The sequence below is a fragment of the Vicugna pacos genome, chromosome 19, assembly GCF_048564905.1.
Source record: "Vicugna pacos chromosome 19, VicPac4, whole genome shotgun sequence".
Lineage (NCBI taxonomy): Eukaryota > Metazoa > Chordata > Mammalia > Artiodactyla > Camelidae > Vicugna > Vicugna pacos.
The window spans coordinates 16,883,712-16,904,275 of record NC_133005.1 but is presented as its reverse complement, the minus strand read 5'-3'; the positions used below and the strand labels follow the sequence as shown (position 1 = coordinate 16,904,275).

The window sequence follows — 20,564 nt, the reverse complement described above, 5'->3', positions numbered from 1 at the left end:
CTGTACCTTGTGTATTTCAACATTCCTCAAAATAAATTAGGGAAAGAAAGTGATAATCCCATCCAGAGAATTAAATGGAATATAACTCTTTCTTATTTAATGTCATGTTAATTCCATTCAATGTCAGTACCAACTGTTGTTTGTACCTGTTACTTTTAGGCGAGTCAGGGAGTTAAACAGCAGCAACACTAAAAAGTTTCTGGAAGAAAGAAAGCGAGTAAGTATTTTATAATTTTTTTGGCACTTTTCCTTTAAAAAAATAAAACTATGAACAATGTCTCATGCTTGGATATCAGACCTCCAGCTGATTTGCTTAATTTGATTTTTCCGTACATTAAACATTCTAGCTTCTCTTCTCTGCTCCCTGAAAGCTAAAGTAATGTCTTACTAAAAATCTTCAAGATAATTATTTGGCACCATTTTATACAGAAAATGAAGCCAGATTTTATTCGTGCACGAGCACTCTTGTATTCATAGATTTTGGTAGGAATTACCATGCCAGTAAAAAATACGGGTTTGAACTCTCCCAGTTTTCAGGCTGTTTTCCTTTCTTCTCTTTTATTATTATTATTATTATTACATCCCTCACTTAAATTGCAAACTACCAACCTTCTTCATCCATATGTTTTAAAATTACAACCCAAAGTTGATCAGAAATTTTATTTTTTAAATTAAAATTTTTTTTTACAGCTCGCAATGAAGCAGTCCAAAGAAATGGATCAGTTGAAAAAAGTCCAACTTGAGCACCTAGAATTCTTAGAAAAACAGAACGAACAGGTATTTCTCCTAAAAAGCATAAAAAGCTGTGGGCAGCCAGACAGCTTGGGGAGACGAATGCGGTGGCCCACAGTGCCCCTCTGCTAAAGCCAGTGGCCTGAGTGGTAGCATGGAAAGGTGGTTGGAAACATTTGGTACCATGGCTGTATTTTCCCCATGTCACCTAGCAAGAATAGAAAGTATTCTTTTTGGAAAAGGGAGAGGAATGTGGCTGGAGGGGGGCAGTGAAGAATCAGAAATCATGATTTGTTTGGATTATGAGGATTCTAAGAAGGACATTACTGAGAGGAGGAGAAAACAGGTTATAAATTACTTCTCCTTTGTCATCTAGAGTTTTAGCATTTGCACCCTAGAGATAAGTGGTATTGTATTTAAAAGCAAATGAGACAAACCACCTATTTTCAACCTCAATCTAAAAACAAGGTTATAACACCTTCTTAGGGCTTCAAGCAAAATCTAAAGGCATGAGCTGCCCATTAACTCTACAAACCACGGAGTGTCAGTGGTACCATACTCTTGGTGCTAAACGCTAAATTGAAAAATTTGCCCAAATGAAAGAGTTATCCAAAATCCAACTGTTTAGTAGCTATCAGGCGTATACCAACACCAAGGTAAAATGTATGTTTACCTTGAGTGCAGTACAGATAGATGGACTCCATCCCAGCTGGGCTACATACAGCCCACTGGCCATCCAATATCTAATCTCAATTTGATGGAAGTACCCCTAGCTTATATGGCAAAATGACCCTCAGCAGCAGTTAAAATTTCAGTCTGTCTCATTTCAAATACACCTCTTTAGTTATTATTTCGAGATAATTTACTTCAATCTGAAAGCTGTAAAGAGGTTTTGCTGAAATACATACTTGTCCGGCATTATTCTTTCCTACTTCCTTTCATATATAAAGTAATGCCATTTAAGGTATATTTTTTCAGAGTAAATGGCTTCCACCAAAGAACACTTAAATGGAAATTATACTAAAAAGTACCCTGGAGAAAGTAAAACAAAACCATAATTTTTTTTTATATTGTAATTGGGTAGCAAACAAATCCAACTTCTGGTTTCTGATTCTTTACTTTTTGGTTGACAGAAGTTTTATTCATCAACATACTTCGAAGTTATGTTTCCTATTTCCTTTCCAGCTAAATGCTTCTACTCACGAGCAGTCCACAGATCCCCAAAGGGACAATAAGTGTTTATTGTCCCACAGGGTCCAACTCATTTGACCAACTCATAGGTCCATCACATTTCGGTATCAATGTTTTCGCTCTTAAAGCATTTCTCAGAAAGTGTTCCTTGGGGGTAAAATGGGAACATGGGTAAAGGTAGAGCCACCATCTTCAAAACATTAGAATCCAGTTCAGTGACTCAATAGTGGGTAGGGATAAAGATGCCTTAGAAGAAGGCACAATGAAGGTAAGGCGCAATTATGTTTCAGTTAACTAAATTAAGAACTACTTAGAAATCGTTGTGTTGCTTAGCAACAAGTCTGACTAAAGAATGTAAATGTGCTAAAAATTACTCCTCACTGCAGTAGTGGTGCATATCAGAGCTAGAGAATATAGTTACCTAGCGCTTTTAGCTTTAGAGCTGAAGTACATAATAAAAGTAAATAAATCACCTTGGGTTTTTTTCCTAATACATGTGTAACTCAAACTGCACCACAGTTCCTGCACGGAAATATTGGATTAGTGAGTATTGGTTGGACCACATCTGGAGGATAGTAGCTTTTGTTCCAAAAATTCATACAGTGCTTTTCAGTGTGTCACAAGTAATGTCTACCACCCACAGCCGATGCTTTAAGTCACAGAAGCTTAGGAAAGAACATGAGAAGGCTTGAGATTTGATGAAGATTTAATGAGATTCAATGAAAAAAAAATTCAAGATATCTTGATGCTTCCAGCAAATGTATAATTTGGACTTGAACTTCTGCGTTAAGCTTTGCTTTATTAATATGGCCTATTTTATGACAAATTCAATCTCAGATCTTTCTTGTATACTTTTTTTGGAATTTGAAGGTCAGAGACCTCTCAATGCAGTTACTCGGTCTGTTACAACACTGTCCAAGACACAGTGCAAAAGACATAGTGACTGTTTCTTCCTTCATGATCGGCAAGATCTGGAATCATTTGGAGAGCTCCCTTCAGAACCACTTAAACATTTCATTGGCAGAAAACAAGTTTCCTGTCTCCAGAGAATCCCAAACTTATATGAAAGTCTCCCAAACTATTGTTGAAAATCAAGACTTTTTTTCTATTTCTAAGCCCAAAATAAACTAATTGCTTCATAGTATTTCCCTTTAAGGTTTCTTACTTCTTGTGACCCTGTGTCTATAAGTTCTCCCAGCCACCCCAAAGCAAATCATGGAATAAATCTACTTAATTAGTTAGACCATATTGAGAGCGTTGGCAGAAACAACTCAAGTTTGAATATATCTTGGTCCTGTTTCTGGATCCTAACCTCATACCATAACCATAAAAGGAGTCCTTTTAAAGCCTCCTAATGGCCTTGCCTACTTGGTCAGCCAATTATTCATTTAAAATTGCAAAGGTTGGGGATTTTTCTTCCTGCTGTTTCCCCATAGACCTCCCAGCCACACAGTGTCTCATCCGTCTTGACATGCACCCTTCCAAATGTGAATAGCTCCATTCCTGTCACACCCAAATTTTAAAAATTGATTTCTGTCATCAGTTTTATCTTTTACTAAAGAGAAGTGAGGGGTCTTTTGCTGAAGGGAGGGCTTGCCACTTAATGGCCTCAAACCAGAGACACAGTCTGGGCTAATAGGAATTGGTTGTTTGTTCTGTTGGTTTTTTTTTTGTTTTTTTTTTGTTTTTTTTCTGTTGAGATCAACTTGGGGGAATTTTGTCACTGATGGTTGAATATATGTTTTATTCTTAGCTTTTTGCTTTTCTGTATTATGGTTTTGCATTCATTTCTCAAATTCACTTCAGTATTCATTTATTTTCTTTGTTTTGTATGTATGACTCAATTTTGACATTACTATTTTTGTACAAACAGCTTTTGAAATCCTGTCATGCAGTGTCCCAAATGCAAGGTAGGACTGAAACTCTGATAAGCAAGACATTGCTTTCCTGCTCAACGATGTCAGTATTCTCAATGCTTTGGCAATTCACATCTGGTCACGACTAGTTAATATCTCAGGGGTTTGGATTTAAAAGTTTGACTGCTTGATGCTTGGGTTTCTGATGTAATCTTTGAATAGAAATATCCAAAATCTCGAGACAGTTATTTCTCATGGGGTTTTAGCCACCTTTCCAACTGCAGACTTGGGAAACCCAAGTCATGCTAATGAAGATGTAGCCAGGTATCAAAAACAGTGACATATGGTTGTCGTTTGGACCAGCCACACTAAGACTGGGTCACAGAGTCAGATGGTTTACAAACATTAATATGATGGCCGTTAATTTTTAAAGCACCCCAGTCAAAGTTCATTGGTGGCTTTTAATGACAGACAGTTATGGTCTGCGCACAGAGACATTATACATGTCATTATATGATGACTCTTGTCATGCGTTCTGTTAGGTCTGGTCTGCCAGGGGCCCTCATCACCCCTCATAAGTCAGGTGACCATATAATTTATTGTCTTAACAAGATAGGTTTGAAAGTGAAAGGGGACGCTGTTCATAATGGCCAGGACCACAAACAAATCAGAACCGTCCCTGGCCAGTAGGGACGAATGAATGGTCACCCTGTGTCAGATGATTCTTCTTTCTAAACTCTGTGCAATACTGTCTTCAAATGCTATAGGGGTGGGGGAGCATAGGGAATCCTTCATTGCTATTTGCTGAGCATCAAATTATTTAATTTCCAGTGCTAATAATGTTTCACTGTCATCTCTTATGAATACTGTCTGTGTCATAGTTTCATGTTTGTATATTTTTCTCCATTTCTTCATTTCTCTAGTAGAGCATTGTTATATTTCAGGCAGTAAAAAAATCTGGGTGGGGGAACTGTCCACCCCACACGTAAGCAGAAGGTTATAATCTTTGGTGTTGTTATATCGATTGTCACCAGAATGAAATGTAAAGTCGCACTATAAAAATAACAGTAAGTAAGAAGGAAATCACTCTGAGGTCGGTGGGTTAAACTAATCTTGTAGCAGGACTTCACTTGGGATGTCTAGATGCTCACAGTATGACCTGCAGAGTTGACCGAATCCTCCCGCTGACCTTGCATTTAGGTGGAATACCTGAGTAGACATGAGTAGTAACGTCAGAGCACATCAGAGCCCTCCTCTGAGTTTTATCTTTATATATCCATGTTTCTGTTTTTAAATGTCCTTTCTTTCAAAGTGATGTGTCACTGAAAGAGTATCTTCCTCCAAAAGATACGCCAGTTGGAAAGTAAACATTGATATGAGCTAATTGATTGTCCCTATATCACCAAGCAATGATTTACAACCAGAACCTGCCCCCATCTGACGTCTTTCCACCTCCCAAACCAGCTAATTGTCTTCGTGACAATCTTCATTCATGAGATTGAATTCACAGTGGCTTAATTCTCCGGGTGGCCCGTTAAAAAATGATTTACCCCAGAGAAGTGCGGCCCTGTAAGGATAGTTTTTGGACAACAGCATTCCAGAAACCCTACATATTCCTGTAACGTTCTGTTTGCCGTGTACTCCAACCAAGCCAGTGTGATAGGCTCCCACCTAAACTCCTCCACCAGCGAAATTCTTAGGGAGTTACTTTTAATTAAAGCTCAGGCTCTGGGAAATAAATTGTGCATCAGCGACACATATTCTAAAAGTGATCAGATTATCTACACACAGTCAGGGCGACATGTTGATCTGTAGAAACTAAATCAGTTTGACATGAGATAACCTACGAATGGCAGGCGTAGTAGCCTCTTCTCAACTGGTTTTCCTGGTACTGTGTAGACCAGACCTTCTCAGACTTTAATGTGAGTTTCCTGGGGATCTTATTTAAGTGCAGGTTCCGAGTCCCAGAGTCTGCATTTTTCACAAAGTCCCAGGCGATGCTGATGCTGCTTGGTCTGGGGACCACACTTTTGAGTAGCCAGGACATAGCGATAAGCATCAGATTGATGAGGGAAGAGAGGGAGGGTTTGCTATGTGCCTTCAGGAGAGGATTTCAACATGTAAGGTCACATGTCTGATGTTACAGGCGAAGGAGATGCAGCAGATGGTGAAATTGGAAGCCGAGATGGACCGCAGACCAGCAACAGTTGTGTGAAACTCCAGGACACAAACTGAACCGGCAGGACCGCAGCATCAAAAGATCACTCCCAGCTTCCGAGCACAAATTCCATGGAAGAAAGCTGATGTCTTTTGTGTCTCCTTTATGTGTAGATAAGATGTAACCTGGAACCACAGAGACTTAAGATACTTCTCTGAAACTTTCTGAATTTCCTGGCCAACCCAAAGTAGCTACCGATCCACAAAAATTACGAGTCCAGTAAGGCAGAGTTTAACCATTGATCATACCTCTTAAACATGTTTGCTGTCAAATACCGTCACAAGTCAATGAGCTTGATGTTAACAACTCTGCTTTGTGATGCATTAGGACGTGTTTGAGCTGCAGCAAAAAATAGTGCATTAGCAATGTCACAGCAAGCGCATGCACTGGGAGGGGGGGAAAACTCTGTCTACAAATTTATCAGCAAAAGTGATGATCTGCTAGACAAATAATTTGGGGGAATTTTCTGCATCCAAGTTACCTCATCAGTAAGTGCCATGTCTCCACCATGACATAAGAAGCTAATTTCCTGTAACAGTTGTGGAAATTACTAGAGCAATAGAAAAATAGAACCGTGTACCCGTGCCAAAACCCATCAGTGCTCAAAGGAGAACTCTGTTAGGCACATTTAAGAAAGTTGACATCGACATTGCTTTCTAGGAATTGCTCCTGCAGATTCCAGATATTAACAGTTCACTCTTAACACCATCAAGATTGTGCAGTGGCTATTGGACAATGTTTGTCAATGTGACCATGTATGAAGTATTTATACTCCTAATTCACACCGTTAGAGAGCAAGATCATCTAAGTATCGCCACATGACAAGATTAGTAACCAGGAATTCTAGAACTACGTTTGCATGATACACAAGCACCAATTACGACTAACCCGTACACAGTTAACCTAATGCAAATAAATACTGGTTAAGTAAACGTATGGCACAGAATATAATTTGACTATCCAGACTTTTAGCGTAATGAAAAAGTCTATATATATGTGTATATGAATTATGTGGGCATTCTTGATACTTCAAGTTCTAGTTTCGGAAAAAAAATACATAACTAATTTAATTTTACACAAAAATATTTATGCAGATTTTCAGAATTTCATATCAGGAAATAACCTTTTTATGTCTGTTAAATATCAAGACAATTTGCTACAGTGTTAATTTGCATGGTCTTTAAGCCTGCTGTAGTTGTGTTACAGACAGTGCATGAAAAAGTACCCCCTGGGGATGGAGCCATGCCCCACCGCCCAGAGGAGCGCATGGAAACCGGGAAGTCTAGAACCAATCAGATTACTGATTTAGGACACAAAGCACCTACAGAATTGTTGTATATGCTTGTACAGATTGATTCTGTGTGTTCCTCTGAACAAAGCAGAGAGAATTATGTTACCATCAATATTGAGATTAAACTTCCAACTTCTCTAATAAAAAATTAAAACACATGGAACAGCTGTCAGAGTATTTGCTTGGGCGGATGGTTTCTAGCAAACGTTTGCCTTTTTCATAAATGATCTCGTCATTGTTTTCAGAGGGGCCTCATGCAGGATGCTTTTCTCCCAAATGGCACAAAACAGGCTGATTCTGGTTGACTCCCAAAGTAAAATCATTTTTTTTCTCTCATATTTATCATTTGAACTGGCTTCTGTGAAAGTTCTCTGGTTCCAGATTTCCTTATCTGTAAGACAGTGGAGTTAGATGATGTATTTTTCAGTACTAACAAACATCCCATGAAAAATTATGGCTATTAATTTTATTATATGCATATATATAAATATGCATATATATAAATATGCATTGGGACAACCAGTTTTCAAAGACTCCAAATGACTCCTCCTCACCAAATCAAACCGCTTCTTCCACGCGCTCAGCTGAGCCCACAATTCAGTAGCCCTTGACGGAATCCATCACTCACCCCCTCTTTGCTCTGCTTCTGAGCGGCACTTCTAGTCTTCCCATTTTTCTTTTTTTCTTTTTTTTTAGTTGAAGTATAGTCAGTTACAGTGTGTCAATTTCTGATGTATAGTATAACATTTTGGTCATACATATACATACATATATTCATTTTCATATTTTTTTCATTATAGGTTACTAGAAGATATTGAAAATAGTTCCCTCTACTATACAGAAGAAATTTGTTTTTTACCTATTTAATATATAGTAGTTAGTCTTTGCACGTCCCCAATTCCCAATTTATCCCTTCGCTCTCCCTTTCTCCCGTGGTAACCATAAGATTGTTTACTACGTCTGTGAGTCTGTTTCTGTTTTGTAGATAAGTTCATTAGTGTCTTCTTTTCTTTTCTTTTCTTTTTTTAGATTCCACATATGAGTGATGTCATATAGTATTTTTCTTTCCCTTTCTAGCTTACTTCTCTTAGAATGACAATCTCCAGGTCTACCCATGTTACTGCAAATGGCATTACTTTATTTTCATATGACTGAGTAATTCCATTGTATAAATATACCACAGCATCTTTATTCAGTCTTCTGTTGATGTACATTCAGGTTGTTTCCATGTCTTGGCTGTTGTATATAGTGCTGCTATGAATATTGGGGTGCATAGATCTTTTCAAATTAGAGTTCCCTCTTTCCTGTTTTTCTGATCATTTCTTCTCTGGCCTTCATCCTCCTGCACTACCATAAATATCTCTATCTTCCAGTTTTATACCCACGTCCAGTTTTTTTTTTCTTTAACTCAGATTACTTTCAGTATTTTAGACATCTTACTCCCCAGAAGAATCCATTGTAATAGGGTTAAAATGAATACACAGCTCAAATGTACAACAAAAGGATGTGTTTATTTTCAGTTATAAGTTCATATTGCACTCAAATCCTGCATTCTCACTTACTATGAGGGAAAAAAAAAAGTCTTGCCAATGAAAGTTATTCACTTGGTCTCTTCCTGCTTAAAAAAAAAATTCTAAAAACGTTGATTTTCACAGGCACATTCAATTACTTCAAACTCTCAAACCCCCAATTAGGGTTTCCTCCCCATTAGGAGATCTCCCTGCTTCTTTCCCCAGCTGGCCTCTGAGTGTGTCTGAAAGCTCCTTTGTCCCCCCTCCCGGTGAAAGGAGGAAATTCTGGCTTCCCCTGGCCCAACTGCCCTGTACTGCAGCCCTGTAAGGTGGGCTCTTCCACCGCAGGGTCTCAAGATCTCTGTTTAGCAGACTCTTCACCCTGGGCTCGGTTTATCCCGGCATTCTTCTGGGATATGCAGAAACTTCTGAACCTTTGAGGGAGAACCAGAGGTGCTAACCCAGGTCCATCTGTTTAAATGCCCCCTCGGCCATTTGTCAGCTGCTAGTGCCATATTGTTCCAACATCCTGGGGGGTTCTCCAAGAGGCTTATAATTTTCTAGAGCTGTGTTCCAAGATCAAATCCAGAACACCATTGATTATAACATGCACAATTAGTTCATATACTGCAAAGAATGAAAACATGCTGCCAGTTAAACTATGACACACCATCCGTGATTGTAAGACACATCTCAATTTCAGCGATGTTAAAATGTGGGCAAAAATGTGCATCTTGAAATCCATGAAATATATAGTATTTCAAAAATACTATACAAACTACTCAAAGCCCAAGTCTTAATTGAGGACGGGTAAATTTTCAAGATAGAGCACAAGAGAAACATTATGTCAGAAAACTTAAACTAAGGGACATTAATGTTATTGGGTTTGAAATTTAACAATGAGCTTCCCAGAAAGCAGTTCAAAAAGGGAAAGACATTTATTTTACAACATCTATTAGAAGAATGTTCTTTATGTGTATTTTCCCTTAGCTGTTTCATTTCATCACATGCCTTTAATTTCTAACTCCGCATATCATTCTCAAATCCATAACTTCAGCCTTGACCTCCCTTCTCCTAAGCACTGGTTCTTCCTCTTAGATTTTCAGTTAAACAAATAGCCCACATGCACACTGTATGCAATTAATTAAAAATAAAAACCCTTCCTGCACCTGTCTCCCCTGTTTATTTTAACCATACATAACAGCCATTAAACCGTGGGGTCATCTTATTCTGCACCATCTCATTTGCTTCCACATCCAATTTGTTGATTAAAAACTATGAATTCTACCCTGTCTTGGAAGTTCTCTTCTCTTTTACAACTTCTCTCATTCCTCAACACCTAGCGTTTTTAGTAACTTCCTACTGAATTTCTTCGCCCCTCAATTTCCTCCTTCATCTAGATTAATCTCCCCAAGTGGCAGCTTTGATCATATTACTATTCTGTTCATAAAGGCTGAATTCCTATTCACTATCTAAAGAATTGTGTTGAAATTACTAATGTCCACCTTTAGTTTTGGCCCCAACCTGCCTCCTCACTTAGCCAATCTGGATGTATCCCTGTTCTTTGTTCACATACGTCCACACGTCTTTTCTAGCTATGTCACATAATCATGTCCTATTAACTCTTAAAAGCAACCTCCCAAATTCCCACCTCCGAAAGTTCCCTCATTTCCCCAAGCAAGAAATCACCCGCCTTTCTGAATTTATCCATTTATACTTTTAAAGCTATTTAAGCATGCGACTTTTCCACCAGCCCAGACTAATTTCAGGCTTTGTTCATTTGCTTTGCAAAGAACAGATAGTCAATAACCGTCAAATGACCATTGAAATTGTTTTCTGAGAGTAGAATGAAAGGTTTGCAACTGTCTGTGTGGCCTCCTGTGCGATGTCTTTGACAACTTGAATGAAAGGCTAAAATAAGCTGCTTCCTTAATTTCAAAAAATCCAATTTTCCCCAATTCTTATTGTTGGCATCCTTTCGGAACAACAGTGCTGTCACGGTGGCCAGCATGCAGTGCAGCCCCACCAGCATTAAGTGTGATTACAGAGACTGAAGAGGGAACACCCTGCGCTGTTTCAGTGTTGAGGTTGTCTTAGAATTGCCCCATTCCAAGCCCTCAGTAGCTTCTCCATCATCGTCACTTATGAAAATCTAGACCACTCTTTGCTACAACTTTTCCTTGATGCTTGCCATTTAACAGAATCCGAAGCACAGCTTTAATAATTACATCTTTAATGTCATAATAAATCCTGGGTAGTGCCTCTGGGAAGAATTTTTATGAGCCATCTTCTTTAATAATGTATCATGAAAAGCGTTCTGCTCCATAGGTTAGAATAATGAAAAAATATTAAGATGGGAACAGGGATATGGTTAAAAATAGGAGCATCATTGCTTTTACGTTAAAAGACAAAATAAGTGACTGCACTTATCTCAGTAAATGATGCAATGCCTCTTCCTCTCGCCTCATGTTACTCCCTTGGAAATTTGTGGCGAGGGACAGTCCCCAAGCTACTTCATCCTAGAAATTTTTGAGATCCCTTGAAGTCTCCACCAAGATAAAATTTGGAAAAAAAATTTCCAAAGGAGGCTATTTTAACATTGTATACCTAGTCACTCACACCATGACCCAACGGTTTTAAGTGAATCAAATTTACTAAAAATATAACAAGATAAAAGAATCTGACCCTTGGTTGTTTCTGAACTTTGATATTCACATAATTTGAATGAAGAAATGTTATACTAATCCATCAAAAAATTCTTATTTACCTTTTTGAAGCAATAATTATATATTTTGTTTTCTCACTCACAGCTTTTTATACTCTATCTTTTGCTGTTCCTTAGAAAAAATTTGGCTGTGTTAGAGTGTGGTGCTCATAATGCAGTATTGAATTCTATAGACTGTAACACTGTATTACGAATTCTTACATAGCTTAACTACCACAAATGGTTATAGTGGACACATCCTCAGCATTGAATTCACTTTATTTATTCATTGATCAGTGTAAAACTACACTCATTTTTAAAATGATCTGTCATCATAGTTTTAGGCCATGCCAGTTTGATAGATGGACTGCATTAATGGGCCCAGTTTGTCATGCCTTCCCGAATCCATGTCTTTTGGTCCCACTCTGCTGCACTGATCTGGGCCTGGCCGTGTAATTTGCTTTGGTCATTGGGATAGCAGCAAAGCTGACAAAGCAGAGGCACTTCTGGTTTCTTCCCTTGGAATCTGTGCCATAGCCATGAGCACAAGCGCAGGCTGGCCTGCTGGTGGGAGGGGGTGGGGGGATAGGCTCACAAAGAGCTCAGTCATCTCATTCATCCTACCAGCCAACAGCTGAGGATGAGCACGCATCTAAGACGAGCCAAGTCTCTCCCAAACCAGTAGAGCCGCCCCAGCCAACCTACAAACTCATGAGAAATAGTAAATGGATGTTATTTTGAGCCACTAATTTTGGGGTTGGTTTGTTATGTGGTCATAGCTGATACATACAATTCTTGGAAATATAAAAATGATAAAAGTGTCATCTCAGAACTCCAGAGACTGCATATTAAAAAAAAAAGCCACTGGAATCACTGATGTGAGTGGGACATAGTTTTCTCTTCCATTGAATGATCCCAGACAACTAAGCCGCCATGTTTGGTGTCTCTTGCATCTCGTGTGTCTACATCTATTCTCTTTTGTAACCTTCTGAGGGTCCATTGTTCACTTCCTTTAACTTGGACTGCTGGTACTCTCAACTTTGTTATTTGACTTACATCTTTTTCTCTTCCCCCTCCTTTTTTTTTCCATTTTTTGATTGTTTTTAAACCTTTTCTTTCCTTCCTTTGGGCTCCTTGGTCAATAAACTTGTATCATCATCAGTAGCCTTAGCTACTAATATTCGTTAGTTGCTTTTAGATATTTTGTTCGTTTGTTTGAGTTATGGGTCCTAAGGTTTCCAGAAAAATAGAAGGGGAGCTACTTTACTACATCACTTTGTCCAATCATATAAAGTCAAAGAAACAGGTTTTTATTATTTAGTGGTCTAGCAATAAATTGATGCTTAAAGCAACACTTCAAAAAATAAAAAAATATAGAAGCATAGATTATATATTAATAGGAAAAATGTTATAGAATTTATGCTGAATGATATATACTGAAACAAAATTCAACAAGTAAAAATATTGTCTGTGGCTTGGAAGTCTATTAAGCTAAACACACGCCTGCTCATCTTATGCTTCCAACAATTCCACTCCAAGAGACAAGAGTGCATGTGCTCACCAAAAAATATGTTCTCTACTCATAATAGTAAAAAACTAGTTACAATTCAAGTGTGCACCAATAGGAAGATGGATTTTTTATTAATGTGGCTGAACTTCTTTTTGATTGGTATTATTTGAATCAAATCTAATTTAACATTATGAATGCATTGGATTTATTGGATTTATCAAGTTTTGAGGTACTATCAACAAATAAATCCTCCTAGGGCAGGGATAATATCCTTTGCATTTTTCCCTATAGCACCTTGTGTGGTTGTATACATAAATTAATTTATAATAGCACCAGGGCAGAGAGCTTTTTATTTGTTCTTCATTGTGCTATGCACCGTACTGTGGGACTCACTCAGTCATTTTCTCATTTGAAGAAAAGACGGTAAAACCCATGCTAATAGGTTGCCATGACAATTAAATGGCATTGTGTCTGTGGCAACACTTTGTTAATTGTAATTCTAAAATGTCAGGTGGTACTGTGATCATGGTCTCCAGGTATAAGAGATGGTGATCTGCGCCACAGGGTGGTGGTTCTGTACAGAAGAGGAATTTGGAGACTGGAGAATAAATGTGTTTTATTCTTTAATTTCCCACTGTGTGGCTTTGTGACCTTGGGTTCAATAATTTCTCCATCTGTACAATGGTGATAATGTTCTTGACCTGCCTGTAACATGAGAATTAAATGAGAAAGATTGTTAAACACTATAAACATATAAGATTTAACTTCACCATTTGGGGTCTATGCTAGGAGGGAGGGTGTGTGTGTGTGTGTGTTTGTGTGTGTCTGTGGTTAGGCAAAAATCTAATATGGCCACCAGTACTCCTGACCACTTGTATATGTGCCTTTGTATACATAATCCCTTCCTCTTGAGTATGGGCAGAAATGAATAAGATAAATTTTACTCCCTTGATTAGGTTATGTTACATTACAAGCTTGAATGAATTTTGCATATATATTTAAGTCAAACCAGATGACTTTGAATTGATCAAGATAGAGGCTATGCTGAATGGACCTGATCTAATCAAGTGAACCCCTGAAATAAGAGGGATAAAACAGATAGATTCTGCTACTGGCCTTAGAAAGTAAGCTACCATGTTGTGAAGAAGGCCTATTGATAGGGTCATGGTGTAAGGAAATGTAGACAAATTTTATTAGCTGAGAATTACCTCTGACCAGCAACCATAAGGAAGTAGGAGCCTCAGTCCTACAACTGCAAGGAGCTGAATTCTGCAAACAACCACCTGAACTTGGAAGAGGGTCCTGAGCCTCAGATGAGAATGCAGCCCAGCTGACACTTGATTTCAGCCTGGAGAGATTCTGAGCAGAGAATGCAGCCACTCTGCCTGGGCTTATTTATAGAACTGTGAGATAATAAATGGGTTTACAATAAGTTTGTGATGATTTGTTACACAGCAGTAGAAGACTAATACAATGTGAACTTACTGTCTGAATGGGGTGATGAGAGTAAGTATGTAAAAATAAGAGTTAAAAGATAAAAGATAGTTCAATAGAGGTGGTCTGTCTTTAATATATCAACCTAATATATCAACCTGACACATTTTATTACCAGTAATAATCACCAATAATGTATCAACCCAATATATTTTTTCAAAAATTTAAAATCATGTCTTCATACATCATACAAAAATAATGAAGTGGTAGAATTAAACATTCCTCAAAGGGGTTCTATATATTATGTATTATTGTGAAGTGGAATTTTCAGTCAAAAAGGTAATAAACAAGCCATGAATGATCTTTAAAAATGCCACTCATTGCACTTAGATATGCCTACACCTGAATGCTGTTTGCATTCAAAATGGCATTTAATTCTCATAAGAGTCCTTTGAGGTAAGTGGTGTCTGTTCTAGATGGGAGGCTCAAATTCAGTGAGGTTATGTAGCTTGCCTGAAGTCCGCAGCTAGTAAGTATCGGAGTTAGGATTTAAACACGTTAGACTGTTCTTTGTCACACTGATCTGTACAAAGTTAAGACCATCCCAGCCGACTGCAGTTTCATCTGTTCCCTCTGCTTTACTCTGCTACTTTTCTGCAGAATCTCAGTACTCGGTACTCTTTATGTTCAATTTATTTTATCTCCCAGTTTCTTATCAATCTCTTTTTCTACGTGGCTCTGTTTACTCTTTTCTCTGGGGGTGTCACTTACTATCCTTTGTCAGTCTCTCCCTTAGTGAGTCTTGCCTTAGTTCAACTCATTTTCTGTTGCTAACTTGGAGAGCTGGCACAGGAAACTGGAAGACAGGATAGGAGAGCATGTGCTGCATCAGATTCCCTACCTCCTCTCACCCAGCATAGGCTTTCCTGTTCTTCCTGCCACTGTGAGGTGTGGGGTAGCCTCTCCCTGGAGGAGAAAAGCCTGCTGATCTGACTTTATGCTCAAATCTCTTCTAGATAATTATGCCTCTTTGCTGGTTTCCCCTTAGCAACAGCTTCAGAGGGAAGCCCTGTTACTTTGGCATGATTCCTTTTGATCTTCTGAATATGTGTTTTTGCATATTAAGTTAAATTTTAATTTTTCCCAACTTGCTCTACACCATGAGCATATATCTATTTTCTATATGTTTTTAAAAACAGGGTTTTAATTGAGATACATACATACAAAAATATACAAATCTTGAACATGTAGCCCTACAAATATTTACCTATATGAACATCTATATAACCACCTTCCAGCTCAAGTTCTAAACAAGCAGTTCTCAAAATCTTTGGTCTCAGACCTCTTTACATTCTTACATGTTTAAGAAACTCAAGTAATTTTTACTTATGTGAATTAAAAGTTAATATTACTGTGTTAGAAATGGAAACAGAGAAGATTCAAAATATTTATCAACTCAATAAAAATAAGAAACCCATCCTATGTTAAGATATAATTAATGCTTTATGAAAAAACAGCATGTTTTAATAAAAATAACTACATTTTCTAAATATTGGTGGGAAGAGTGACATTGTTTTATACCTGTTGCAAATCTCTTCAGTGTCTAGCTTCACAGAAGTCATCTGAGTTCTGGTACTTTTTTCTTTATTGAGTCTGTTGTGATTTGCCATTTTCATTGAAGTCTATGAAGAAAATGTGGCTTCCCACAGAGAAGGGCTTGAGACCAGATGATCTGGCAGACCCTCTGAAAGGCTCTTGGGGACACGTTGGTTCACAAAGAGGTCGTTGGTACACACCTGCAGAACTAGTTTTAGGGACCATTCTCATCATCCCAGAAGGTTCCCACCAAGGGAATCACTATACTAAATTTCAAGATTAGCATTACCTCTTCTTGATATTCATTTACATGGAATCAGAAGGTAAGCACGTTTGTGCCTTCCATTGTGCAGATATACCGTATTTAATTAATGGATTTTGTGGATTAAAAAGAAAAAGCCCTCAGGAGGAAGCCACCACTCTTGAGGCAGGCAGCATGAACACCACTTGGCCCTAAATCTGCAGGGGGGCTCAGGGTGTTCCCAAGTGAACACCAAGAGTGTCGGCTGCACGGGGCCTCCCAGTGGAATCCCGGTTTGTGGGATTAGGAGAGGACATTCAGATTAGATTTATTTTTATTACTAAATTAAAGGAATAGTACTTCCGGATGCCCATATATATGTCTTAATTTCCCTATTAAACAGCAAACTCATCAATGTCACAATGTCATGCAAAAGGATGAGTCTTGACCTTTGCTTAATGGATTAGTTGATTAAGAAAAGATATTAAGAAGTTTTGTTCCTTCTTTTCTCTTTCCCTGCCTGTTTTCTGGTGGGGAGGCTATTGATCAGAAATGTAAATGACAATAATAACAAAGTCATGAAAAACCTACACTCCATTAGTCTTGGGTGATTAACATTGATCACCAGAACCAATGAGAGCTAATGGATCTTAGCTCAAATATTTTAACAAACACGATATTATTTCTGTTTGAAAATATGACAGGGACAGGTACACTGAAGCTATAATTGGTACTATATTTTAGTAACAACAAATCTCTAGAGATTTGACTGGGTCTTGAGGGTTTTTTGGCTTTATTTTGCTTTATGATTTAAAAAAAAATAGACAAAATATGATAATGTGTCCAGTTGGAATAGAATCCAGCCAGCATTCCAGATTTCAAAGGGTTTATAATGGAGGAAACAGCCCATAAGTGGGTCACTGACAATCTCATCCATTAATCATCCCAGCTCGGCTGCATGTGCATGCCAAGTGCCAAGAAAGCCACGAGGCTCTGTCTCAAGGACAATGTGCTTTTCTAAATTTACTTTAAAGTATGAAAGTTGAGTACTTGGATTCACCAATGTTTTGCATCTGTATGAGAAAGTGGACTTTGCGCGAAGGGGCAGGACAAAGCAACACAGCCCTACTATGAAGTAGCAAAAAGGATCCTTAGCCATCAAACTCACAAGTCTAAACTCCCACAGCTCCTCCTCACTGGTCCCCACCTGAAACTGCCATTGGGTATAAAACAGGCCTTTCAAACTTCGCTTATTCAGAACAGAATTCCTGTTTTTTTTCTTTTAACTTGCTCTTCAACATCCCAGTTATTAGTGGTATTTCCATCTTCCCAGGTTTGGGTTAAAATTCTAAGAATAACTTTTGATTCCTCTCTGTCTCTCATCCCTTTGGTCTAACCAATAAGGATTATTGGCTCTTCCCCCATGATGTTTCTGGAATGGAACTACTTCTCAGCTCTACTGGGAAAATCACCCTGGGGGGAGCCACTGTCATCTCCCACTCTGACAACTGTAACGGCCTCCCGGGTTCATTTCCATCAACCCTTGAGCCCTACAGTTCTTTCTCTACACATCAGCAGAGTGACCCTCTGGAAGTATAAATCAGATAGTGCAATTCACCTGCTTAAAAATCCTCTAACTGTTCCCTCTGCGTTAAAAATAAAAGTCAAATTCCTTTCTTGAGCCTATAGACCTTCACATGATCTGGCCCCATGTGATGCTTCATTTATCTATGGTTGCATTAAAAAAAAATCCCCAAACTCAGTGCTTGAAGCAACCACAGTTTATTATTTCTCATGCTGTTCAGTATAACAGCTGGCCAGTTCTTCTGCTCCATTTGGTATTGGCTGGGGTCATTTGCATGGCTGCATTTGGTTGGGAACCCAACTGGGGCTGAAATGTCCAACATGCTTTACTCACATGTCTGCTGCCTCAGCCGGGATGGGCACGTGGTCTCTCCCACCCCACATGGTCTCTCAGCATTGGATGGTCAAGTTCAAGCTTCTTTTCCTGGCAGCTGAGTCTCCAGAGGTAAGGATACCTAAGCCAAAACACACAGCTTCACTTTCACCACATTCTATTGCTCCAAACAAGTCATGAGGGGAGCCCAGACTCAAGAGGAGGAAAGACAGACATGCTTCTTGATTGGAGGATGGATGGAACTGTACAAGAATGGGAAGAATTTTTGGCAACCATCTTTAGAAACAATCTTCCATGCTTCCCAATCTACCACGCTACCCATTTTTTCTACTCTGCCCAAGCCACACTGGGCATCTTTCTTTATAATTGATGCTGAGATAAAGACTGTTGGTATTCTTTCTAATATCCTTCTGCCTATCTTCTTCAGGAATAGAACTTCTGAATTTCAGCAAGGTGCACGGCTTCCCAAAATACATAGTACATTTCCCAGGCTCCCTTGAAGCAAGGTGTGACCACGTGATTACATTCTGGACAACAGAACATCAGGGGTCCAGTGGAAGCCTTAGCAAACCTTCTTAAAAGATAGTAGTTGTCTCTCCTTTGACCTTGACCCATTTCTTCCTGTGTCTTTTGCTCCTTCCTGCTGGTTGGACTATGAAGAGTCACTGAGAATGAAGGCCTTTGCAGATTGAAGAAACCTGAGTCTCTGGGACCATGTGACTGACTACTTACCTTACAGCCATGGCCCCTTGATATTTCTTTGCAAGAAATACAGTGCTATCTTAAGTCACACGTATTTTGGGTTTTCCATCCTGCAGAGCCAAAGGTGATCCTTAATTTGGTCCCAGCAGAGGGATCAGCAAGAGCAAAGGGCCTGATATAAGAGCACATCCAGATTGCAGAGTGAAGGGAGTTAAGGGAGTGTAGAAGACATGACAGTGGCCACGTCACAGACAGCGTTAAAGGCTTGGCTTTTTCATCTGAATGAAACAGAAAACCACTGCAGAGTTTTGAGGAGGGAGCAACATGGTCTTGCCCACACTGTGGAATGACTCTCGAACCCCTGTGAAGAAAAGGCCCTGAGAGGGCCAATGCAGAAAAGTTAGATTAACCAGAAAGTTTTTTAAGTAGATGAGAGGAGGCAAAAACCAAAGAAAGAGCAATGAAGATGGTGAGACGTAGTCAGATCTCGGATCTGGTGTGAAGGAAGAGCTGGCAAGATTTGCTAATGAGTTGATGCTGGGTGTGAGGGGATAGAAGTCAGTGGTGGTTTAGAAGCTCTTAGTCTGAACAACTGGAGTTGCTGCTCACTGTAAGGGTTAAGAAGAAGAAGAAGCAGAATTTGGGGGGCATAGAGGCAGGGGAGAAATGAGAAATTTGGTTTTGGACATTGTATTCATCAAGTTTACCCAGAGAAACAGAACCAATGGAATGTATATATAGAGGGATAGCTTTATTTTAAGGAATTGGCTCATGTGATTATGGATGCTGGCAAGTTTGTAGTTTGCAGAGCAGGCTGGCAGACTGGGGATCCAAGACAGAGCTGATTTTGCTGCTCAAGCATGAAAGCAGTCAGGAGGCAGAATCCCTTCTTCCTTGGGGGTCCTCAGTCTTTTCTCCTAAGGGCCTCAGAAAATTGGATGAGGACCACCCCCATTATGAAGGACAATTTGCTTTACTCAAAGCAGTCTATATAAATGTTGATCACACTTTCAAAATACCTCCAAGACCACATCTCATCTGGTGTTTGACCAAACATCTGGGCACCACAACATCGCCAAGCTGATGCATACAATTAACTATCATGGACATGTGAAATTGGAAGTGTCTTTAAACATCCCTGTAGAGATGCTGAGTAAGTGGTTGACTTATTTGAGGTGAACATTTGGGATCATTAACATATACGTTTCACTTAAAGAAACAAGACTGAATGATATAACCGAGTGAAGGAGGAGAGGTTTGGGGACTGGACATTCAGCCTTTAAGAGTTAGAGCAATACTACTCAGCCATAAAAAAAAAAAGATATCTTGGCGGGTGGGTATAGCTCACTGGTAGGATGCATGTACGAGGTCCTAGGTTCAAACCTCAATACCGCCATTAAAAAATGATAATATTTTGCCCTTTGTGACAACATGGATAGACCTTGAGGGTATTACACTGAGCGAAGTAAGTCAGATGGAGAAAGAGAAACATCATATGATTTCACTCATATGGAAATGAAACATACAAAACACCACTGACACAGAAACAAACAAACAATCAAAACAAAATAAATGAACAAACCAAACCAAAACAAAACAAACATAGATTACAGAGGACACAGTGTGGTTACCCCGAAAGGGAGAGGGGGGCAAAATGAAT

At 38.9% G+C, this 20,564-nt stretch overlaps 1 protein-coding gene across 1 annotated transcript in view; it reads left to right on the top strand.

Moving 5' to 3' along the window:
• The window catches only part of PLCB4 (phospholipase C beta 4), a 388,618-nt gene extending 381,167 nt beyond the window's left edge, over positions 1–7,451 (top strand). The window contains exons 35-38 of the mRNA XM_072943829.1: positions 160–217; positions 691–777; positions 3,797–3,833; positions 5,926–7,451. Of these exons, the coding sequence (XP_072799930.1) occupies positions 160–217; positions 691–777; positions 3,797–3,833; positions 5,926–6,014 (271 nt within the window). The 3' untranslated portion in view covers positions 6,015–7,451. The remainder of the gene's footprint in view (positions 1–159; positions 218–690; positions 778–3,796; positions 3,834–5,925) is intronic.
• Positions 7,452–20,564: the final 13,113 nt, after the last annotated feature.